The sequence below is a fragment of the Natrix helvetica genome (genome assembly GCF_964273705.1).
Source record: "Natrix helvetica genome assembly, chromosome: Z".
Lineage (NCBI taxonomy): Eukaryota > Metazoa > Chordata > Lepidosauria > Squamata > Natricidae > Natrix > Natrix helvetica.
In genome coordinates this window covers 100,237,805-100,260,248 of record NC_138554.1, presented here as the reverse complement: position 1 = coordinate 100,260,248, position 22,444 = coordinate 100,237,805, and the positions used below count along the sequence as shown (strand labels likewise).

General features: G+C 43.0%; 1 protein-coding gene across 1 annotated transcript in view; it reads right to left on the bottom strand.

Annotated features, from left to right (window-relative positions):
• The window catches only part of GSDME (gasdermin E), a 45,403-nt gene that overhangs the window by 20,680 nt on the left and 2,279 nt on the right, over window positions 1-22,444 (bottom strand). The window contains exons 3-6 of the mRNA XM_081971437.1: window positions 15,045-15,237; window positions 14,113-14,284; window positions 12,783-12,903; window positions 2,663-2,848 (exon numbers count right to left, since the gene is read on the bottom strand). Of these exons, the coding sequence (XP_081827563.1) occupies window positions 2,663-2,848; window positions 12,783-12,903; window positions 14,113-14,284; window positions 15,045-15,237 (672 nt within the window). The remainder of the gene's footprint in view (window positions 1-2,662; window positions 2,849-12,782; window positions 12,904-14,112; window positions 14,285-15,044; window positions 15,238-22,444) is intronic.

Sequence of the window (22,444 nt, the reverse complement as noted above, 5' to 3'; positions counted from 1 at the left end):
TTTCTCTGGGGATGATTCTTTGCTGGATCTCTTCACTGATGGGAAAGGCTTTTATTTTGGATTTGGTGGTTTTTTCCTGGTAGGTGGTGGGGTCTGTGTTTAGAGGTTCGTAAGCAGGGTCTTAGAGTAGGTTGGATACTTTGGCTTGGTAGTCAGATGTGTTCATCACCACAGTGGCTTTACCTTTGTCTACTGGGAGAATAATTATGTTGTTGTCTTTCATCAAGTTGGTGAGTGCTTTTTGTTCTTCTTTATGTAAGTTGCTTCTGGGTGGATTGCTGGAGGAGAGGACATTGGTGACTTCAAGCCTGATTTTATTGGCTTCATCTGGTTTGATATTGGTTAGGGTAGCTTCAACTCTGCATATGATGTTTTCAGTGGGGATTCGTTTGAGAGCAACTGCAAAGTTGAATCCTTTGGAAAGGACATTGGTTTCTATTATGGTGAGGGTCCTGTTGGATATGTTATGTACTGTTTGTTTCATGAATTGCTGTGGAGGGGGATTGGGCATATATATATGTTTTTGTAGATTTTCATGGGTTACAGGTATGCAGGTCTTGGTGTATTCGGGTCTTTTCCCACATAAGATTGACAGTATCTTGGCGACGTTTCGATGAGGTCCCACTCGCCATCTTCAGGCTGGTGCCTTCAACTTCGTGCTTGTGTGAGCAAAGCGTGATCGGAGCTGCCACCTTTCTATAAATATTGGTGGGTGGGTGTGGAATGATGGCTTTGTTGCTGTAAGCGGGTTGGTTGGCTGTGTTGTTACATCTTGATTAGTTGATGGATTTGATGTATGCAGATTAGTCACTGTTTCGTAACATCCTGTGTGGCTGAGGTACCCATTAGTCTTTTGTGTTGTAACGACCTGGGTAATAGGCTGTGAGATGACATCCTGAGCTCTAGTGTAGTGATATCTTGAGTCCTGTGCTGCAACATCCTGGGAGGTTGGCTGCGTTGTAACATCCTGAGATTTTGTGTTGAGACATTACATCACAGAATTTAGGAAATTACAACGCAATCTCTTACAATGACTGGTAGGTGGGAGGTATCGTCATGTTTATTCATGTTGTGGGGATGTTTCTCTATTTCGATGGCTTCCATAATTATTCTCTTGTTGAAGTGTTCAGTTTAGGAGATTAATTTGGTTCTTTCAAAATCAATTTCATTTGTTGCTTTAAGGTGCTGGAAGAGGGAGGAAATTTTTTCCTCTTTTCTGACTGCGTTCTTGTGTTCTGCGATGCGTGCATTTATTCTCCTATTAGTTTGTCCAATGTATGTGGCTGGGCAGATTTTGCATGGTATTTCATAGACTCCTTAGTTTTCTATCTTGCCTTTGAGGTTTCTTAAAGTGTTGGCTATTTTTTGGTCAGTGCCAAAGGTTGTCTTGATATTGTGTTTGTGGAGAATTTTGCTGATTTTATATGTGGTGCCTTTGATGTAAGGGAGGAGGAGGATGCCGTTGTCCTGTTTTGTGTCTCGGTTATTGGGAGGTGTCTCCTTGTGGATTAGATTTGTAATTGTGTTTCTTTGGAATCCGTTGGAAATTAATACGTTTGTGAGAGTGTGTAATTCAGTTTTCAGGTGGTCTTTGTTGGCTAGGCGTTTGGTTCTAGAGATGAGGATCTTGGCTACGGAGTTGATCTGTGCAGGATGGTTATGGGATTAAGTAGCGGTTGGTATGTGTTTTTTCTGGTAGATCTCCTATCAATGGTCTCATAGGGAGCCATTGGTTTTTTTATAGATTAGGACGTCCAGAAAGGGAAGTTGTTTGTTTGTTTCTATTTCCATAGTAAATTGTATTTTGGGGTGTAGGCTGTTGAGATGTATGAGGAAGTTGTCCAGTTTTTCCTTCCCGTGTGGCCAAATTATGAAAGAAATGTCATCTACATATCTAAGCCAGAGTTTGAGTTTGTGTTCAGATTTATCTAAGGTGTTGGTTTCAAAATGTTCCATGTATAGGTTCCTTAGATAAATCTGAATACAAACCCACAAACACAAACCCACAAACACAAACCAAATCCTTCCCTCCCACTACTGTTACATATAAAATTAACTATCTTTGGTTCTGGAGGGCAGAGAACAAGGTTCATTCATAAGTAATATATATATATATGGTTCTAATATATTATAATCAATATATATAATCAATATATTAGCATTGCATTCATTTTTATAGTCTATATCTATAGTTAATTCCACATGTAATTTGTTTTAAAATTAAATTTTAAAATGAGAATAAAACATTATGCCACTGATCAGCCTGGGGTAAGTATGGAAAGCAGCAACTGAAAGTTAGATTATTGGTATTTTTACTACCTATCAGTTCAAACACTTAAAGAGATGTACATGCATAGTAAGAGAGATAATAAAGATAGCATGGGAAGACAGGAGAGGAAACTCAGAATGTTGTTTAAATAATACAAAATTTCCATCACTTGTAAATATTGTACCTCTTTACAGTTTACAACTGATGATACAGTACATTTTGGGAGGAATTAACCCCAACTATTTATGATTGAATAATAATAAAGACAAGGACACATGGATTCAATTTTAGAACCATGTTTCTGGGATCCTCGAAACCACACATTGAGCTGAAAATAATTTTGGTTTAAGTTAATATAATGAACAGGAAATGTGAACAATTTTCTAGTCCTACCTTTGCTTAGAATGTTAAGTGAAGCATCACTTGGAATAGGGCTGTCAGGTCCAGACAATTTCTCATTATCCACAACATCAAAAAGATGAGGGCAGCAAGCATCTTTGAAGGCCGAAGAATGATAAGATGGCCCTTCTATAGCCCCCCTTTCAAAACCACCTTGTTGGTCATGAAGGAGACACAATTCTACAAAAGGAACAGTTTGGTTGTCTTATTTTCAGGTAACTTTTGATTTACAGCTCCCACTCCATCCCATAATATGAATAACAGCAAATAAATTTTAGTATTCTGATTAGCATTAAACCATTTTGGATTGAGATCTTGCCCATTCATAAAACGTTTATGCAGATGGACGTAACAAATCACAAATCACCTATTTAATAAGAATAAGGATGTTGTTTGTGATTACCACCAGTCTGTTTTCACTGGTAGATAAAAGTCTAGAGCCGTGATGGTGAACCTATGGCATGCGTGCCACAGGTGGCATGCGGAGCTATTTGCCAGGGCACGCAAAGCCAGCTGGCTTCAGCCTTCTTTTGAGGTTTTCTCATAGGGCTGGTTTTAGCCCTCCGGAGCATTCAGGAGGGCTAAAACCGGCCATACGAACAAACTGGAAGTCCATTCCCAAACTTCCGGTTTGGCACACAGAGCCATTTTTTTTGTGCTCCTGAGGCTTCAGGGAAGCTCCTGAAGCATCCGGAGGGCCTCGGAGGGCGGGGGAGGCTGTTTTCGCCCTCCCCATGCTCCTATAAAGCGAGGGGGGAAAAAGCAGGCCAAAAATGGTGGGGAGCGCTGGTCATGCGTGCATGCACGCTGGGGTCATGTGCATAGTATTATGGGTGTAGCACACCTACGCACAGTCTCCCTGGACTCCCCCCGCTTTTGGCACGTGAGCCAAAAAAGGTTCGCCAACACTGGTCTAGAGTTTACAATAAGGAAAAGTCCACCATACGTTTGGGAAATTAGTTCCATAACATTAAATAGGCTAGACTTTTATTTATTTATATACATAAATTCTATTGTATAGCTGGCGATCTCTCAACAGTGTCTTTAGGTGGCCTACAAATAATTTCTATTATAAAATTAATTTACTAATTTAAAATATTAATGTTCATATTTTTTTCACTGTTTCACAATGAAATAGAAAATTTTCTGTCCTTCGTTTTACCATGTTCTCAAGACTAATTCAAAGCTTGAATTAAATGCAAACAGCTAGTTTAGAACGGATGAGAGAAGTATTCAGTAAATAAATGTTAAGGTCATCAGTATATCATTGAAAATTCATGATTAGAATATAAACATAAGTACTCAATGAATACATGTATATGTGCAGGTACCCTCCTCCTGAATACTGCATCAGTGAATGAAATGTACCGGTAAAGTAGCTTTAAGAGGAAGCAACACAATTCAATTGAATTTGTAACTTTCATCTCTGTAAAAGCATCCCCATTCAAAATCTTCCTTTCCAGAAACATTAATGTAGATTTTTTTAAAAAACTAGCATGACTTATCACAATTGTGATGATGTCACAAATATTTTAATGCCTAAGAATAAATAATCTCCTTTCCTTACCTCTCTCTTTAACCTATTCATATTATTGTACCTCTGTAGCATTAACTGGCAACAACACACTATGTTTTGAGTTTTTAAGTCAAAAGGCTATATGGACTCTGATTTACAGAAATATTTTAAGCATTCAAAGGACAATATAGCCCATGTGACAGATAAACAAGAGAGAACACTGATATTCCAAAGAAGCAATAAAATGTAAGCCATGGTATGTACATATTTGAAAAATATATGAATGCCAAATGTAAAAAGACAATCCAGGAGAGCATGAGAGTTTTACTATGATTGTTGAGAAAATATTTTACTACTCAAACTGTAAAAAGAAATTCAAAATGTAAATAGTAATGATATAGCTATATGCCAAGAATATTATTCTAGCATGCTACTACAGCTATTTATCAAGATTTAGAGACAGCATTTATCCTGGTATCAGATTAGGGTCTTCTATAGCATCGAATTAGAAAATCAACAACTGAATAAGGAAAATAAACTTATTACAGTGTAACTGGTAACTCATTACAACTTATATAATTAAACAAAGAATAGGACAAAACACTCTAACATGATTTTTTAGGTGGGTTTTTCTTTTTTTTTAAAAACGATCTTCAAAATTATCTGTTAGATAAATGGAATATTAAGAAAGTTGCAAAAGAAAACAAGCTATTTAGATAGGTTTGACCTTAATTTGGAGATAATTGTGATAAGCATGAGAGGAATGCTGAAAAATAAGTATTGGACATACAAACAAAATGTTTCATTACTTAAAAGAAATGCACAAATAGAGATAGGGTACCAATAAAGGAGAATATTTGTAGCTCCAGGTTGAAACAAGGGGTCCTTGGTGCTCTGAGCTTGCTTGTTTTCTTGCAAATGTTTCAATACCCTAAGTAAGTACCCTGTTTTCCCCAAAATAAGACCTCCCCAGATAATAAGCCCAATTGGGCTTTTGAGCGCATGCACTAAAGCAAGCCCTCCCCAAAAATCTTGCAACACAGCAGCAGCCATGAGATGACCATGCTCACTGCCTCCTACACCTCAAAAATAATAAGACTTCCCCAAAAATAAGGCCAAGTGCTGAGAGGTGGAGGAAGCGGGGGATCAGGGGTTTTTTAGTAAAATGTTTTTAAAAATTTTTAAGGGGTTCCAGGGAGGGGGAGAGGGTTACTCAACCTGGGGGTATGGATATAGCCAGGTCAACAGGTGGGATCAGGATGGAGGGGAGCGGAGTGGGGGAGGTGAAAGGTTACAGCATTCCTATGGGGGGGAATCCGATAATGACGGTCGTAGGGAGGGGCGGGCGCAAGGACACCAGAGGAACACATAGTCGGTTGGGAGACCGGGGCTGTTGGACACACCCGGTCGCTTGTACCAACCCCCGCAGTCTAGGTGGACAGGATCGGCAGAGCCTGGGCCTTAGGCTGATGTTATGTAATGCGAGGTCCGTGGTTAATAAGGCCCCCCTCATCAGGGACTTGATCTCAGAGGGGGAGCCGGACCTCGCAGGAATAACGGAAACCTGGTTGGGCCCGGAGGGGGGGTTGCCCCTCGGTGAAATGTGCCCTCCAGGTTACCGGGTGTTCCATCAGCCACGGGCCCAGGGTAGGGGCGGTGGGGTAGCGATAATCATCCGGGAAGATTTGACTCCGAGAGAATTCACTGTGTCGCAGACATCCGGTTGTGAGTCTCTGGGCATGAAATGGGGCCCAGGGAGACAGTTGGGTCTGTTGATAGTATACCTGGCTCCCCGCCATACATCAACGGCCCTGCCCGGACTCCTCGAGCTGATCGCGGAGATGGCGGTTGAGACCCCCAAGCTACTAGTGATGGGGGACTTCAACCTGCCGTCGACAGGAGAGGCATCCGAGGTAGCCCGGGAATTCATGGCTTCCATGACAGCCATGGATCTGACTCAAGTAGTTCGGGACCCCACACACGAAAGAGGCCACATACTGGATCTTGTGTTTGTCTCCGACCAGTGGACGAGTGATCTGGGTATAGGGAATTTAGTCATCACACCCCTGTCATGGTCAGATCACTCACTTCTCCAACTGGACTTCCCTGGCGCTACTCCCCGCCGCGGGGAGGCGGAACTAGATTGTCCCAGATGGTTCCGCCCCAGGCGTCTGATGGAACCAGATAGGTTCCAGGCGGAGCTTGGGCCACCTCCTGCAGACCTGTCCCGCTCCCGGGCAGAGGACCTGGTGGCCGCGTGGAATAGTGCGGCCGCCGGAGCCTTGGACCGGGTTGCGCCTTTGCGGCCTCTTCGATGGCAACGATCGACCCGGGCCCCCTGGTTTAATGGGGAGCTAAGGGCGATGAAACGCCATAGGAGACGCCTAGAGAGCAAGTGGAGATCCTCCCGCTCCGAATCCGATCGAACACAGGTAAGAGCCTACTTAAGGACCTACCTTGTGGCAATAAGGGTGACCAAGCGTCAGTATTGTGCCACCCTCATAGCGTCCGCAGAGAACCGCCCTGCCGCCCTGTTTCGGGTGATCCGCTCCATGCTGTCGCAGGGACAGTGGGATCCCCCATTGCAGGGCAGGGCAGAGGAGTTTGGGGAATACCTGCAGGATAAAGTTGATCGGATCCGGAGGGAGTGGACCCACCCCAGTGTTCCAGAGGGGGCGTCCGAGGCTAGTCTTGAGATTCCACGCTGGGAGGAGTTTGACCCTGTTGTCACCGAAGATTTGGACAGGTTGCGCGGGCGACTGCGAGCCACCACATGTTTATTGGACCCGTGTCCCTCCTGGTTGGTACTGGCTTCCTGGGAGGGTATACGAGGCTGGCTACTGGGGCTGGTGAACGCTTCGTTGGGTGAGGGTCTTTTACCAACCGCCTTGAAAGAGGCGGTGGTGAGACCCCTGCTCAAGAAGCCTTCCCTGGACCCAGAGGAGCTAGCAAATTATCGTCCTGTCTCCAACCTTCCTTTTCTAGCGAAGGTTGTTGAGAGTGTGGTGGCTCAACAGTTCCCGCGCCACCTGGAGGAAGATGATTATCTAGACCCGCGCCAGTCCGGCTTCCGGCCCGGTCACAGTACTGAGACAGCCTTGGTCGCGTTGGTGGATGATCTCTAGAGGGCAAAGGATGGGGGCTGTTCCTCCATCCTTGTCCTATTAGATCTCTCGGCGGCTTTCGATACCATCGACCATGGTATCCTATTGCGCCGTCTGGAGGGGTTGGGGATCAGAGGCACCGTATTGCGGTGGTTCCGCTCCTACCTCTCTGGCCGGACGCAATGTGTGTTGGCAGGGGAGCAGAGGTCGACCCCGAGGCCCCTTACTTGTGGGGTCCCTCAGGGGTCGATCCTCTCACCTCTCCTGTTCAACACATATATGAAACCGCTGGGCGAGATCATCCGTGGTTTTGGGGTGGGATACCACCTGTACGCTGATGATACCCAGCTGTACATTTCCACCCCAAACCACCCCAACGAGGCCGTCGAAGGGATGTCCCGTTGTCTGGAAGCCGTGTGGGTCTGGATGGGTGACAACAGGCTCAGGCTCAACCACTCCAAGACAGAGTGGCTGTGGCTCCCGGCTCCCCGATACAACCAGCACATTCCATCGCTGGCCATCGGGGATGAACAATTAGCCCCGGTGGAACGGGCACGCAATTTGGGCGTCCTCCTTGATGCCCGGCTGACTATAGAAGATCATGTGGAAGCCGTGGCGAGGGGGACGTTCCACCAGGTTCGCCTGGTGCGCCAATTGCGTCCCCTTTTGGACCAGGGGGCCCTGCGCACAGTCACTCACGCGCTGGTGACGTCTCGTCTGGACTACTGTAATGCTCTCTACATGGGGCTCCCCTTGAGGTGCACCCGGAGACTGCAGTTGGTCCAGAATGCAGCCGCGCGGGTAATCATGGGGAGATCGAGGTTCTCCCATATAACACCTCTCCTGCGCGAGCTGCACTGGCTTCCTGTGGCCTACTGGGTGCGCTTCAAGGTGTTAGTCACCATCTTTAAAGCGCTCCATGGCATAGGGCCTAGTTATCTGCGGGATCGTGTCCTGCCCCATACATCCCTGCGGCCCATTCGCTCACACAGAGAGGGCCTTCTCCGGGTGCCGTCCTCTAGAGACTGTCAGAGGGCGGTGCCCAGGAGTAGGTCCTTCTCTGTGGCGGGTCCCACCCTTTGGAACGACCTCGCCCCAGACATCAGGACAACAACCGATCTCCGCTCCTTCCGCAGTAAACTGAAGACCCACCTGTTTCGGCTAGCCGGCCTGGCATAATCTCGACAACTGTTCCACCCCTTGGTTAATTTTAATTGTCAATGTTAGCTTTTAAACTTTTATTCTTATTGGGGTTTTAACTTTTCTGATTATTGTATTTATTTATTTTTACCTCCTTCTTTGTAGTCCGTAGACCGTTGCTTGTGTACGTCACCCCGAGTCCCTGTGGGGAGAGGGGGCGACTAATAAGTCTGATAAAATAAATAAATAAATAAATATTTTGGGGGTGAAAAGAAAATAAGACCCTGTCTTATTTTGGGGGAAACACGATAGTAGTTAGGGTAATGAAAGGTTTGCAAGAAAACAAGCAAGCTCAGAGAGCAACAGAGATATGGTAACTGGATTTTTGCTGATAAGGAATGAAAGATGAGACCTTTGGATTTTATTTTTACTTAAGAGATGAGATATGAAGTGAAGAAAGTATATGTTGTACTCTAAGAATTTAAAGGTTTCCCCTGTTATATCTCACTCAAGGGGAAGTGTTCATATCAGATTCTCAGCCAAGGGAAAGCTGAATTGTCTGAGAAATGCTTCCATCATCATGTGGCCAATACTAAAATATGGAATACAGTAACCTTTTCCACCGAAGCAATACACATTTATCTACTCATATTTGCATCCTTTTGAACTGCTTGGTTGGCAAGAGCTGGAGTGAGTAAAATGGAAGCTCACCCTGGCACTTGGGTCTTGAACCCAGGCTGTTAACTGATAAGGCAGCTTATTAACCTGCTGAGTCATTGCACCACCAATGGCTGTAACTGTTGTACCTAGGTACAACATCTTCATCAATGATTTAGATGAGGGAATAAATGGGGAACTCATCAAATTTGCAGATGACACTAAGCTGGCAGGAATAGCCAACCCTCCAGAAGACAGGCTTAAGATACAGAAGGATCTTGACAAACTTGAACATTAGGCACTATCTAATAAAATGAAATTCAATGGTGAAAAGAGTAAGGTTCTACATTTAGGCAACAAAAATGAAATGCAGAGATACAGTATAGGTGATACCTTGCTCAATCGTAGTAACTGTGAGAGGGATTTTGGAATCCTAATGGACAATCATTTAAATATGAGCCAGCAGTGTGCAGCAGCTGCCCAAAAAGCCAATACAGTCCTAGGCTGCATCAACAGAGGGATAGAATCAAGATCACGTGAAGTGTTAATACCACTTTATAATGCCTTGGTAAAGCCACACTTGGAATACTGCATTCAGTTTTGGTCACCACAAAGAATGTAGAAAAGATGTGGAGACTCTAGAAAGAGTGCAGAGAAGAGCAACAAAGATGATTAGGGGACTGGAGACTAAAACATATGAAGAACGGTTGCAGGAACTGGGTATGTTTAGCTTAAGAGAAAGAAGGACTAGGGGAGACATGATAGCTGTGTTCCAATATCTCAGGGGTTGCCACAAAGAAGAGGGAGTCAAACTATTCTCCAAGGCACCTGAGGGTAGAACAAGAAGCAATGGGTGGAAACTAATCAAGGAGAGAAGCAACTTAGAACTGAGGAGAAACTTCCTGACAGAACAATTAATCAGTGGAACAGCTTGCCTCCAGAAGTTGTGAATGCCCCAACACTGGAAGTCTTTAAGAAGATGTTGGATAGCCATTTGTCTGGAACGGTATAGGGCAGTGATGGCAAACCTTTTTTGGCTCACGTGCCACAAGTGGGGGGAGTGCAGGGGGGTCGAGTGCAGGCGTGCCGCACCCATAATGCAATGCGCGACCACCCCAGTGCGCATGCGCACAAAACGCGCGACCACCCCCATTTTTACATGTTTTTTTTGCCCTCCCCAGGCTCCAGGGGCTTTATAGGAGTCTGGGGAGGGCAAAAAGAGCCTCCCCCGACCCCCCGGAGGCCCTCCGGAGGCTTCAGGGACTGTCCAGAGGCTTTCCTGAAGCCTTCGGAGCGCTTAAAACCACCCTCCGAGCAAACCGGAAGTGACGTCCGGGTTGCTCGGAGGGTCGTTTTAAGCGCTCCGAAGGCATCAGGGCAGCCTCGGACGGTCCCTGAAGCCTTCGGAATGCTTAAAACGACCCTCCGAGCAACCCGGAAGTCACTTCCGGTTTGCTCAGAGGGTGGTTTTAAGCGCTCCGAAGGCTTCAGGGACGGTCCCTGAAGCCTCCGGGGAGCGGGGGGCTCTTTTCGCCCTCCCCAGGCTCCTATAAAGCCTCTGGAGCCTGGGGAAGGCAAAAAATAGCTTTTAAAAAGGTGAACTCGCGTGCCCTGACAAATGGCTCCGCGTGCCACTTGTGGCACGCGTGCCATAGGTTCTCCATCATGGGTATAGGGTTTCCTGCCTAGGCAGGGGGTTGGACTAGAAGACCTCCAAGGTCCCTTCCAACTCTGCTATTGTATTGCATTGTAAGATGTAATACATTGCAAAAGTTATTGTAATGAAAGGAGAACCTATTTTTTTACACTTTTTTCTTTTTTATTCTTATATTTGTATAGTTTGTGTTAGTTTTTATTCCAGTTGTATAAAAATTATTTGAAAAAAAAAGGCTGCCTCCTAACTTCACCAAATCTCAATAGAACTCTTAGCACATTGTAAGCCTGCTATTTTAGGCCCAATTATTTGGATGTTCACTGGAGAAATGGGTAAGAATGTTTACTCTCCCTAGATGAGAAAATCCACTACAGAGTAGAACAGAGTGATCATTTCATGCACTGGAAAGCATAGCAAACATTTTCAAGATATTTGCTGTATGTCCTAAAAAATAAAAAGCAACCACATTCCATTGGAAATAACAGTGTTCTTGATTCTACATGGAAGCTCCAGACTAGCTTAGGCAGGATCCTACCAGTTTAACAACCGGTTTGGTGGGAGGATCCTACCAGTTTAACAACCGGTTTGATCGCACCCCCGAACTTGTCTGAACTGGTAGAATCCCACCCGAGTTTAGAAGATGCAAAACAGGCTACGAGAATCACAGAGATTTATTATACAAGCAAAAGAATGGCCAAGGGTTTTGTGAACAAATGCTGATGGTCCAGAAATATTATTCATAAACTCCTCCTTAATTTGAAGTGTCTGTCTTACTCTGCCTAAGTTAGGATTAGTCCTGCAAAGCAGAGATGTTGATATATAAGGTTTCAAAGATAAGATGCCCCAATATTAAAATCCAGCAAACAGAAATTAGAAAAGAAATAGCAGCACTGTAAAGAAGGGAAAAAATAATGTGCAACCATCCTTACCTTCAAATATGGTGTGGGCAGAGTTTTGGGCAGTTTAATATGTATGCCTTCACTTAATTTTTTTTAACAACATTGCCTGTTCTCAGTAATATCATGTGATATACATATTTTAAACTTTTTATGTGCTGAGATAAGAGTATATGCTAAAAAAGGATGCAGTGAACTAGCAATCTAGATTTTCAGGACATGTCTTGTATGTTTAGCATGTGTAGATTTCCCTGACATTGTATGCTATACGATAAATAAATAGACGGACAGACACAGATAAACAAACAATCAAACAAAAGCATATACTGTTGTCAAAATCCTTATGTTCCATTGTTAGGGGAAGTTGATCACATAAGTAGGCCTTCTCTTTTTCTGCCTATAGTAGAATCTATAATTTGCAACCAAATAAAATGCTTGAATGCCTTGGTTTAACCCAGGGGTGGGTTCCTGCCAGTTCTAACCTCTTCTATAGATGAGGTTCCCCAAATCTACAGTGCCGTTTAGAACCGGTTCCAGCTCCCTCCCTCCACCCGCCCGCACATCATCAAGATGAAGAGTGAGAGGAGGAATTCTGGAAGTTGAAGTCCACAAGTCTTAAAGCTGTCAAATTTGAACACCCCTGGGTTTTTTTCTAAAGGGTTAGGGGTATGAGGGTCTTGTAACTTGACAGCTTTAAGACTTGCATGCTTCAAATGCCAGAGTTCCTGAGTCAACATTTTGGTTGTTAAGCAAGAGCGTTGTTAAGTGAGTTTCACCACATTTTACAAGTTGGCCACACCCATCCACTCACATGGCTGGCAAGCCACTCCCACAAAGCAGTCCACACCTACAGAAGAGGTTCTAAAAAAATTTGAAACCCACCACTGGTTTAACCTCACCTACATCTTCTTGTGTATTATACTCAGTTTCTGACTGTAATACTGATTCAAAACATCTGTTAGCCTTCCCTTTAAATGATCACCAATTATGTACTGATATATGGTATGCATAAAACTGAATTTAAAATGCAATGTTGGGACAAGAGAACCTCTGCTGATGATCTAGGTTTAATAAAAAGCATACTCATCAGCATGAGAATGCACTTTTATGCTGCCCTGAGGAAAAGAAAGGTGTTCATATTACTTACCAAATTGGCCGTCACGTTTTATATACAATTCTATTACACCATAAGCAATTGTGGTTGGAGCAGGGATTTCCAATACCACATTAGAGTTCTTGATCATATTCCCATTTTCCTTCACTGATACCTAGAGTGAGATTTAATTGTTGATTAATTCGTGCAAATTAATTCCCAAATGCATTAATTTACACATGAAAGGATGACAAGAAGTCATTTTGTAGAATTTAAAAATGATTTTTTCAATTAGTTTTAAGTGAGTTAAAGCCAAAAAACGAAACAGAAAATGCCCAGAGCTGATAAATTTAAGCTATCATCTCTCAACCTAAATCCTTAATAGGATAGCTGTAAGGATAAAATAGGTGGCCAGAAAAAGGGGGGGGGGGGGAGACACGACAACAAGAAATGTGTGGAGAGAGATATGGCACCAAGAGTTTACCTGTTAAATAAAATTAAACATACATGAATGAGAATATATATATATATCTTGATATTGGAGTCCTTGGTGTTCTCTGAGAAGATGTTTCATTACTCATCTAGGTACTGATAATGTTAAAGTTGATTAGTAAACATCAGCAAGCAAACCACTAAAGTCAGAGAGCACCAAGCTCTACATAACTAAATATTTTAGAAGTTGTTTTAAAATTAGACAGCTCTCAAATGTGTTTTCTTAAGTTTTCCTTTGAGAACTAGGTAGGTTTTTAATTCACAAAAGACAGGTCCACTACAAGGAATTCTCCTCAATACAAATGGATCACTACAAATACATTTGTGGTTATTTTCAGCTGGGATGAGTATTTCTATAATTAACTTCTTGTGAACTTTTGTACTGCTGACAGAATTGGAGCAAAGGATTCAATTATCTTTAGTTCCATCCAGCACTTTGTAACTTTCATTTAAGTTCAAAACCATAGTGAGGATGTGTTAAGGGCATCACACTTTCATCTGAATATTCTCACCTTATAAAAATCATACAAATTTTTATTCATTCTAACAGTTAATAGCAAATAGGTTTAGTAGCAAACAATCTTCAAACTGCATAGAACATTCATTTTTGAATAGAAACATTAATATTTCAACTTAATGCAAACAAGTTTATTTGCGCCTGGGACAAATAAATGCATGTTTTCTTTTCTTTTAAAAAAACGGTTTCAAAAGACACAGGGATATGGTCAGCAATGTAATACAAGGCTGGAGTGGACAGGGATGAAATTTCAACCTTTTCAGAAAGGGAATTTAAAGGGCACAAAGGCTATATACATTTTGCAGGGGGGCGATATGGAAAAATGTGATAGAATGCTGTAATAATCCATCACTATTCCTCCTTATGCATTAATACCTTTATAATTTTTGTACTTATTCCCACCATTCCAGCAAGTTTTTCCTCTTTTTGAATATGTTCAGATATTAAACATTTCTGAGTCGTCAATATTTTTTCTATAAGGATACAAAGGACATCATTCTTTCTTTCAAGCATTTGTTCCAACAACGAAGTCTGTAGATTTATTGACCTAAAAAAGAAAAAAAATACATTAAAATTTCTATGGAAAAAAAGCTTCTTCTTAATAGCTGGACTTAATATTGTTTTCCTATAACAAGTTGATAAACAATTCTCTCTTTAGTAGCAAAGAGCTAGTATACTAATCAGAAATATATAAAAAAAATGTGTTGTATCACTACATTTGGATGCATGCAGCCTATGCAAAATATATACAGTCAGTGATAGTACTGAATTTATGACAATTGCAAACTAACACCAGATTTTTCAGTGCTCTATCAGCCATTTCCCAAATGCTCCATATTCAAGTCTCCCATCTCTTTCAAAACAGATATAAGAGTATATTTTACCTATCATTGCATTTATATTCATTCTTGAAAAGTCAAAATGGCATATACAGTATGAGAGCACTCTAATTATCCTACAACATAACCATATGAGTTAGCTTGGATTGAAACTGAATGACTGGAGCAAAATAAGATTAGCAATTGAGTATAATTATGAACATGACCCTACCCAACTACCTTAGCTATAATACAAACTAAATCTGGTCATCAATAGCATTTCTAAACTCTCCAGTATTGATATTAATTCCATAAACCATGATTTTCATCATCACCATTTTTTACTGCTATCTTATTTATTCAATTCCAAGTATCTGTAAATATTTCCTCTTTTTAAATCTCACAAGGATGCCATTTTTAAAGATGAAGATCTCCCTTTAAAACTCTGTACAGTAAAACTATTTATATATACCATAAATAAATATGTACCTTCCCTTCACATCTTTCATAAGCTTGCGCAAGTCAATTTCTTGCTTTTTAAGATTTCCAAAAGAGGACAGACTTTCCACAACATCGCTTGCTCCAGTTCCTAAATTAATTCTGCCTAATGACGTATCAATGCTTCCTCTGATGCAGTCTTCAAACTTCCCTTCATACTTCACAAAGTCAGACTCTACAATAACTGGGGGGAAAGCAAAATATCCAAATTACAGAACATTAAACTGGAGCACAGCCTAAATTATTTTTAAAAATATAAAACACTATTCATAACAAAACATATTGAGTTACTTAGTCATTGTTTTATACTGCTCTCTGTATTTAAAATGTTTATAATCCAATGAATAAAGGAAAGATGGAGAATCTATGGTTCTTCACATGATATTAAAATAAATGCAGCTTCTTTGAACCAGTGGATCTTGTTAGTAGAGTTTACCAATGCTGCTTGGGTGTCCCAAGTTCCCCATCCTTAGAATATATGGATCTGAATGCTACAACTCTTCAATAATTTGAAAGAATTTGGGTCTTAGAAATGCATGCATCCATATGTGATGTTTAAAGAAAAATAGCAGTCATTCTAAGTAACAGATCTCTGAATTCCACCAGACGTTATTCTGTCTATCTACTGGGAAAATGAAATAGTCATAAAATAAAAGTATTGCCATGCTTTGTCTATCTGCCTATTTATTTATACCACCCCACAGTCCACCCCTAGTTCTGATGGACTATGGACAATACAGTGAATGAAGCACAAAATTAAGGATACAGGAAATAAAACAACTTGATACAAATCTTGCTGGATATTAAAGTCAATCACGCCCAAAAGCACACTGAAGTAATAACTTTTAGCCAATGAAAAACTTAAGAAGAAATGGGACCAATCATATATTTGAAAGACTAGCACAAAACAGACATTTCCTATTCTAAATTTCTTGGAGGTCTCACAGTTGTTTTGGGATAATATGCAATCCTATACTCTCAAAATAATTCTTAATTCTAAGAGGTTTCTTTCATATTCATTTTTTTCTACAACTTAAAAGGCTAATCAAATGAATCCTAAGAGTCAATAAAACAAAGCAAACTTGCAAGAACTGTTGTCCTGACATGTTTGAAGTAGACTGAGTCGCAGAAGCTATAGTAAATCATTCATGGCTTCTCTGAATTCTACTTTTGCTGTTACTGGTACATCATAATAAACCAGTTTTTGAGAATGGGTTGCCCAATTATAAAATTACTACACTGTATGTATACATTTACAGAGCCCTGATTCACCATATGTAACTTTCTATCATCCTTTAATTTTTCACACCCATGGAACAATACCTGCTATCTTTGAATTCTTTTGTCCTTTTTTTGGACAAGGAACCCTGTTTCTCAACAATAACAAAATAGGGAAACTAAGATGATGCTAAAGAGCGACATTTGTTTGGTGTAATTCCAATTTACTATGTTTTTACTATAAAAAGTCAGTCAGGGCAGAGAGACTGGTGGCTGCTCAAGGCGATATATATTCATGTCTTGAGGCATCATGTCAAAGGCGTTAACACTAAGCTATGCTTATTGGCAAATAGATGGTGCACATATGTATATTTTAACTTTCCATGTCCTATTTCTATTTTTAAATCTTATTAGCTACATTGTTTGTTCACCAGAACAGAAAGGCAAGTTATATAGAAAATAAAAAAAGATTCTGGTGTTCTGACATTTTCTCCTGGAATATATCTAACTAATCATTGCAGGAATGATCCATCATCTTCTGGAATATGAATGGGAAATGATTTGTATTCTATAGATAGTCCTTGGCTTATGATCATAATTAAACTCAAAATTTCTGTTGCTAGTCCAGATAGTTGCTAAGTGAATTTTGGCTCATTTTATAACCTTTCTTGCCACAGTTTATTTATTTATTTAGAAAATGTATATAGCTGCCTACTTGCTCACAGTGACTCGTCAGCTTACAAACAATAAAAACACAGTATAAATAAAATAAACATACTAAAAAAAAAACAATAATCTCCCCACTTCCAGCCATAACATATGTACTTAACTGAATCACTGCAGTTTTTAGTAACACGTTTGTTAAGTGAAACTGGCTTCCTCATTGCTTGACAGAAGGTCACAAAAGATGATGAAATGATTCTAGGGCACTGCAATTGTCTTAAATATGAACCAGTTGCCAAGCATCCAAATTTTGATTACATGATCATGGTGTCATAAAAATATCCCAATAAAAAAACAAAGGGAAACCACAAGCAATAAATTTTACTTTAAGATCAGAAGTTTTTTTCAACTCATCAATGAGTTGATCTCAGAGGGGGAGCTAGACCTTGCAGGGATAACGGAGACCTGGTTGGGCCACGAGGGCGGTTTGCCCCTCGTGGAAATGTGCCCACCGGGTTTCCGGGCATTTCATCAGCCCCGGGCCCTGGGTAAGGGTGGTGGGGTGGCGGTAGTTATTCGGGAATGTTTGGAGCCGAGAGAGTTCACTGTTCCTCAGATACCCGGGTGTGAGTCCCTTGGTGTGAAATGGGGCCCAGGGAGGCAGTGGGGCTTGCTGATTGTATACTTGGCTACTCGCTATGCATCAGCAGCCCTGCCCGAGCTCCTCGAGCTGATCTCGGAAACGGCAGTTGAGACCCCCAAGCTTCTGGTTATGGGGGATTTCAACTTGCCGTCGACGGGAGAGGCTTCTGAGGTGGCTCGGGAGTTCATGGCTTCCATGACGGCCATGGACCTGACCCAATTAGTTCAGGGCCCCACTCACGAAGGTGGTCACACACTGGACCTTGTTTTCGTATCTGAGCAGTGGACGAGTGATCTGGGAATGGGGGATTTAGTCATCACGCCCCTGTCATGGTCTGATCACTCATCTCTCTGGCTGAACTTCCCTGGCGCTACCTCCCACCGCGAGGAGGCGGAACCAGACTGTCTAAGCTGGTACCGCCCCAGGCACCTGATGGAACCGGATAGATTCCAGACGGAGCTTGGGCCAATACCTATAGCCCTGACCCGCTCCCGGTCGGAGGACCTAGCGGCCGCCTGGAATAGGGTGGCGGCTGGGGCCTTGGACCGGGTTGCGCCTTTGCGACGTCTCCTGCGGCAACGATCCACCCGGGATCCTTGGTTTACCGAGGAGCTGAGGGTGATGAAATGCCACAGGAGACGTCTAGAGAGCAGGTGGAGGTCCTCACGCTCCGAATCTGATCGAGCACAGGTAAGAGCCTACTTGCGGACTTACCTTGTGGCATTAAGGGCGGCCAAACGTAGACATTGTGCCGCCCTTATTGCGTCCGCCGATAACCGCCCTGCCGCCCTGTTTCGGGTGACCCGCTCCCTCCTATCACAGAGGACGCGGGGGGCACCCCTGCAGGGAAGAGCAGAGGAGTTTGGGGAATATCTGCAGGACAAAGTCGCTCAGATCCGGAGCGGATGGGCCCCCTTCAGTGGACCGGACGAGCAGTCAACAGCGAGTCTTGTGAGACCACTCTGGGAGGAGTTTGACTCTGTTGCCCCCGAGGATTTGGACAGGTTACGTGGACGGCTGCGACCCACCACATGTTCAATGGACCCGTGTCCCTCCTGGCTGGTACTGGCATCCTGGGAGACGACACGAGGCTGGCTTCTGGGCCTGGTGAACGCTTCGTTGGGTGAGGGATCCTTGCCAACCGCCTTGAAAGAGGCAGTGGTGAGGCCCCTGCTCAAGAAGCCTTCACTGGACCCAACGGAACTAGCTAATTACCGTCCAGTCTCCAACCTTCCCTTTTTGGCGAAGGTTGTTGAGAATGTGGTGGCGCAGCAATTTTCGCGACACCTCGACGAATCCGAATATCTAGACTCACGCCAGTCCGGTTTCCGACCCGGGCACAGCACGGAGACATCCTTGGTCGCGTTGGTCGATGATCTCTGGAGGGCCAGAGATAGAGGTTGTTCCTCTATCCTGGTCCTATTAGACCTCTCAGCGGCTTTTGATACCATCGACCATGGTATCCTATTGCGCCGGCTGGGGGGGATGGGAGTCGGAGGCACCGTTCTACGGTGGTTCGGCTCCTACCACTCTGACCGGACGCAATGTGTGTTGACAGGTGGGCAGAGGTCGACCCTGAGGCCACTCTCTTGTGGGGTGCCACAGGGGTTGGTCCTCTCGCCCCTCCTGTTCAACGCATATGTGAAGCCGCTGGGGGAGATCATCCGTGGTTTTGGGGTTGAATACCATCTGTACGCTGATGATACGCAGCTGTACATCTCAACCCCAAACCACCCCAACGAGGCTGTCGAAGTGATGTCCCGGTGTTTGGAAGCCGTCGGGGTCTAGATGGGGGACAACAGACTCAAACTCAACCCCTCCAAGACTGAGTGGCTGTGGCTACCGGCACCCCGGTTCAGCCAGCTAACTCCATCGCTGGCCATAGGGGGTGAACAACTCCCCCCTGTGGAGCGGGCGCGCAATTTGGGCGTCCTCCTAGATGCCCGGCTGTCTATGGATGACCATGTGGCAGCCGTGGCAAGGGGGGCGTTCCACCAGGTTCGCCTGGTGCGTCAATTGCACCCCCTACTGGACCGGGATGCCCTACGCACGGTCACTCATGCGCTGGTGACGTCTCGCCTGGACTACTGCAATGCCCTCTACATGGGGCTTCCCTTGGGACGCATCCGAAGACTACAGCTAGTCCAGAACGCAGCCGCGCGGGTGATTATGGGGAGCTCAAGATACTCCCACGTGACACCTCTCCTGCGCGAGCTGCACTGGCTGCCTGTGGTTTTTCGGGTGCGTTTCAAGGTATTGATTACCATCTTTAAAGCGCTCCATGGCACAGGACCCAGTTACCTGCGGGATCGTATCCTCCCGCACACATCCCTACGACCAATCCGCTCTCACAGGGAGGGACTACTACTGGTGCCGTCCACTAGGCAGTGCCAGCGGGCGATGCCTAGGGGTAGGACCTTCTCTGTGATGGGCCCAACCCTCTGGAATGACCTCCCCCCCGATATTAGAACTACCACTGACTTCCGTTCCTTCCGTCAAAAATTAAAGACTCACCTGTTTCGATTAGCTGGCCTGGCACATTCTTAATTTTTACCTCCCGGTGGATATATTTTAATGGGTAATTTTGGGTAATATTTTAACTCCTGGGTTATTAGAGCTCTTAATGTACTATATTTATTATTCTATATACAGTCTTGCAACCTCCTCCACCTACGTATTTAATTATTTAACTGTTTTATGTATGTATTTTATAACGCATTTTAGTGACTGTACACCGCCCCGAGTCCCTTTCAGGAGAGGGGGCGGTCTATAAATACGAATAATAAATAAATAAATAAATAAAAACGAAGGGAAACCACAAGCAATAAATTTTACTTTAAGATCAGAAGTTTTTTTCGTTTTGTGAGCAATTTGGAACATGAATAGCCAACATAGCAATATTTACATTAACAACTTATTGCAATAAGGTCCACTGACATAGCTGAATCCAGCAAGGATTAGCTATGGCCAATGGCCCTGAACTCTTCCCAAGACGTTCTTTTTATTCTTTTCTGCACGCATTTCACAACTTACTTCCTTGTTCTGTCTTACTGACAGACAGTCTCCACATACACCCGTGTATATTTGAAGCTCTCAGACACTTGTTACATTTAGTTCCTCATTTCCCAGTGCCATCCTGTGGTTGGCACATTTCAATGCGCTCATCTGAAATCTCCTACCACTTGCAACATTTAGTTCCTTATTTCTTAATGTTCCAGACGTTTCATGCTCAAAATATCTCCAAAACTGATTATATTGCAATTACAATATAATCAGTACACCCATGATGGCAAACCTATGGCATGCGTGCCGGAAGTGGCACACAGAGCCATCTCTCTGGACATGTGAGCTGTTGCTCTTCTGGTTTTTGGCAGCCAGGTGGCTGCTCTTCTGGTTTCCGGCATGCACATGTGTACTGGCTACCTTGTCTTTTGGTTTCTGGTGCTGCACATGTGAAGACCAGCTGGCCAGTGCCCTGGAACCAGGGGTGGCTTCCTGAACCAGATAGTACTGGTTTACTGCGTGCGTGCATTGCTTGTGCATGCGCATTTGACTAAAAATTGCTCTGTCCATACGCAGAACCATGCTGGCAACGGCAGAAGACACCAGAGAACTGGTTCAGGGGTGTGTCAGGCCTGGGTCACTGCCGGTTCTGCGACCCAGATCTGAATTCCACTACCAGTTCAGCCGAATCGGGCCAAACCGGTAGCAACCCACCTCTGGCTGGAACCCAGAAGAGCATGCATACCGGGCTGCTGCTCTTCCGGTTTCCGGCACGCGTGCAGGCTCCCACTCCCATTTTGACACTCGGTGCCAAAAAGGTTTGCCAACACTGTTATACACAATACGGATTACAAATATTTAGTTAGTTTGCAAGTTTTAAAGCAAGCACTGAAATATGCCTTATAAGGTATCTTAATAGGAACATAGGCCAATAGAATCAAAGAGTATAGGTATAGGAAGAGATCTAGGGTTATTTTCTCATAATGGGAATTCTTCAACAGTCCCAAGTGTGAAAATGGTCATAAATAACTTTTTCAGTGCTGTTGTAACTTTGAATGGTCACTAAAAGAACAATTGTTTAGTTAAGGATGACCTTTTTCCATGAAATAACCAATGTGTTATAGGAGAAAAACAAAATCCAAAATTTTACACATTCCCACTTAATTTAAAAAATATAGTTCGCAAGTCATAAGGCTGAGTTCTCATAGAGCCAGAACAAAACTAAAAAAATTACAATGTGATTTAGCATGGCATCAGAACTCAATCAGTAAAATGCTATTAACAGTATTCAGAGCAAGATACATCAACTCTACTTCAGTAAAAGAACAAGGTATCAAAATAAAAAAATCTTTGACATCTTTAAAAACAGAAAATAATAAAGTTCCTCAATGATCCTGAATTGTAACCCACAAATTTGTTATTCGGAAATAGCAAGTATAAGCAATTTTCTTAAAGAAAAATTATTTGTCTTCAGTTATATTAATTGTAGAAGTTTTTAAAACTAAACTACCAAATGGCTTTTCAGGATATTATGCCTGAATTCAATTTAAATCTGAGATCATCTATTTCCATCTGATTAAAAGCAGCAATTTCTTAAATTGTCAACAGGTATTAATTGAGTAATGTTAGACAAAATGTTATCACTAATTACTGATATTCTGGATGGTCAAAGTGCTTTCGGAGTACAAACCTAGGCATCCACTGAATGATCAGAGTTTAGCACTTATTCTTGTGTAAGTGATCTTATTAAGTATTGCAGGCAAGGAATTTAATAGCACATATCCCATAAAATGGCATAACTTTATATTGCATTATTTTCACCTACAAAACTGTAGTTTCACAATTTAAACTATTATCTAGATCA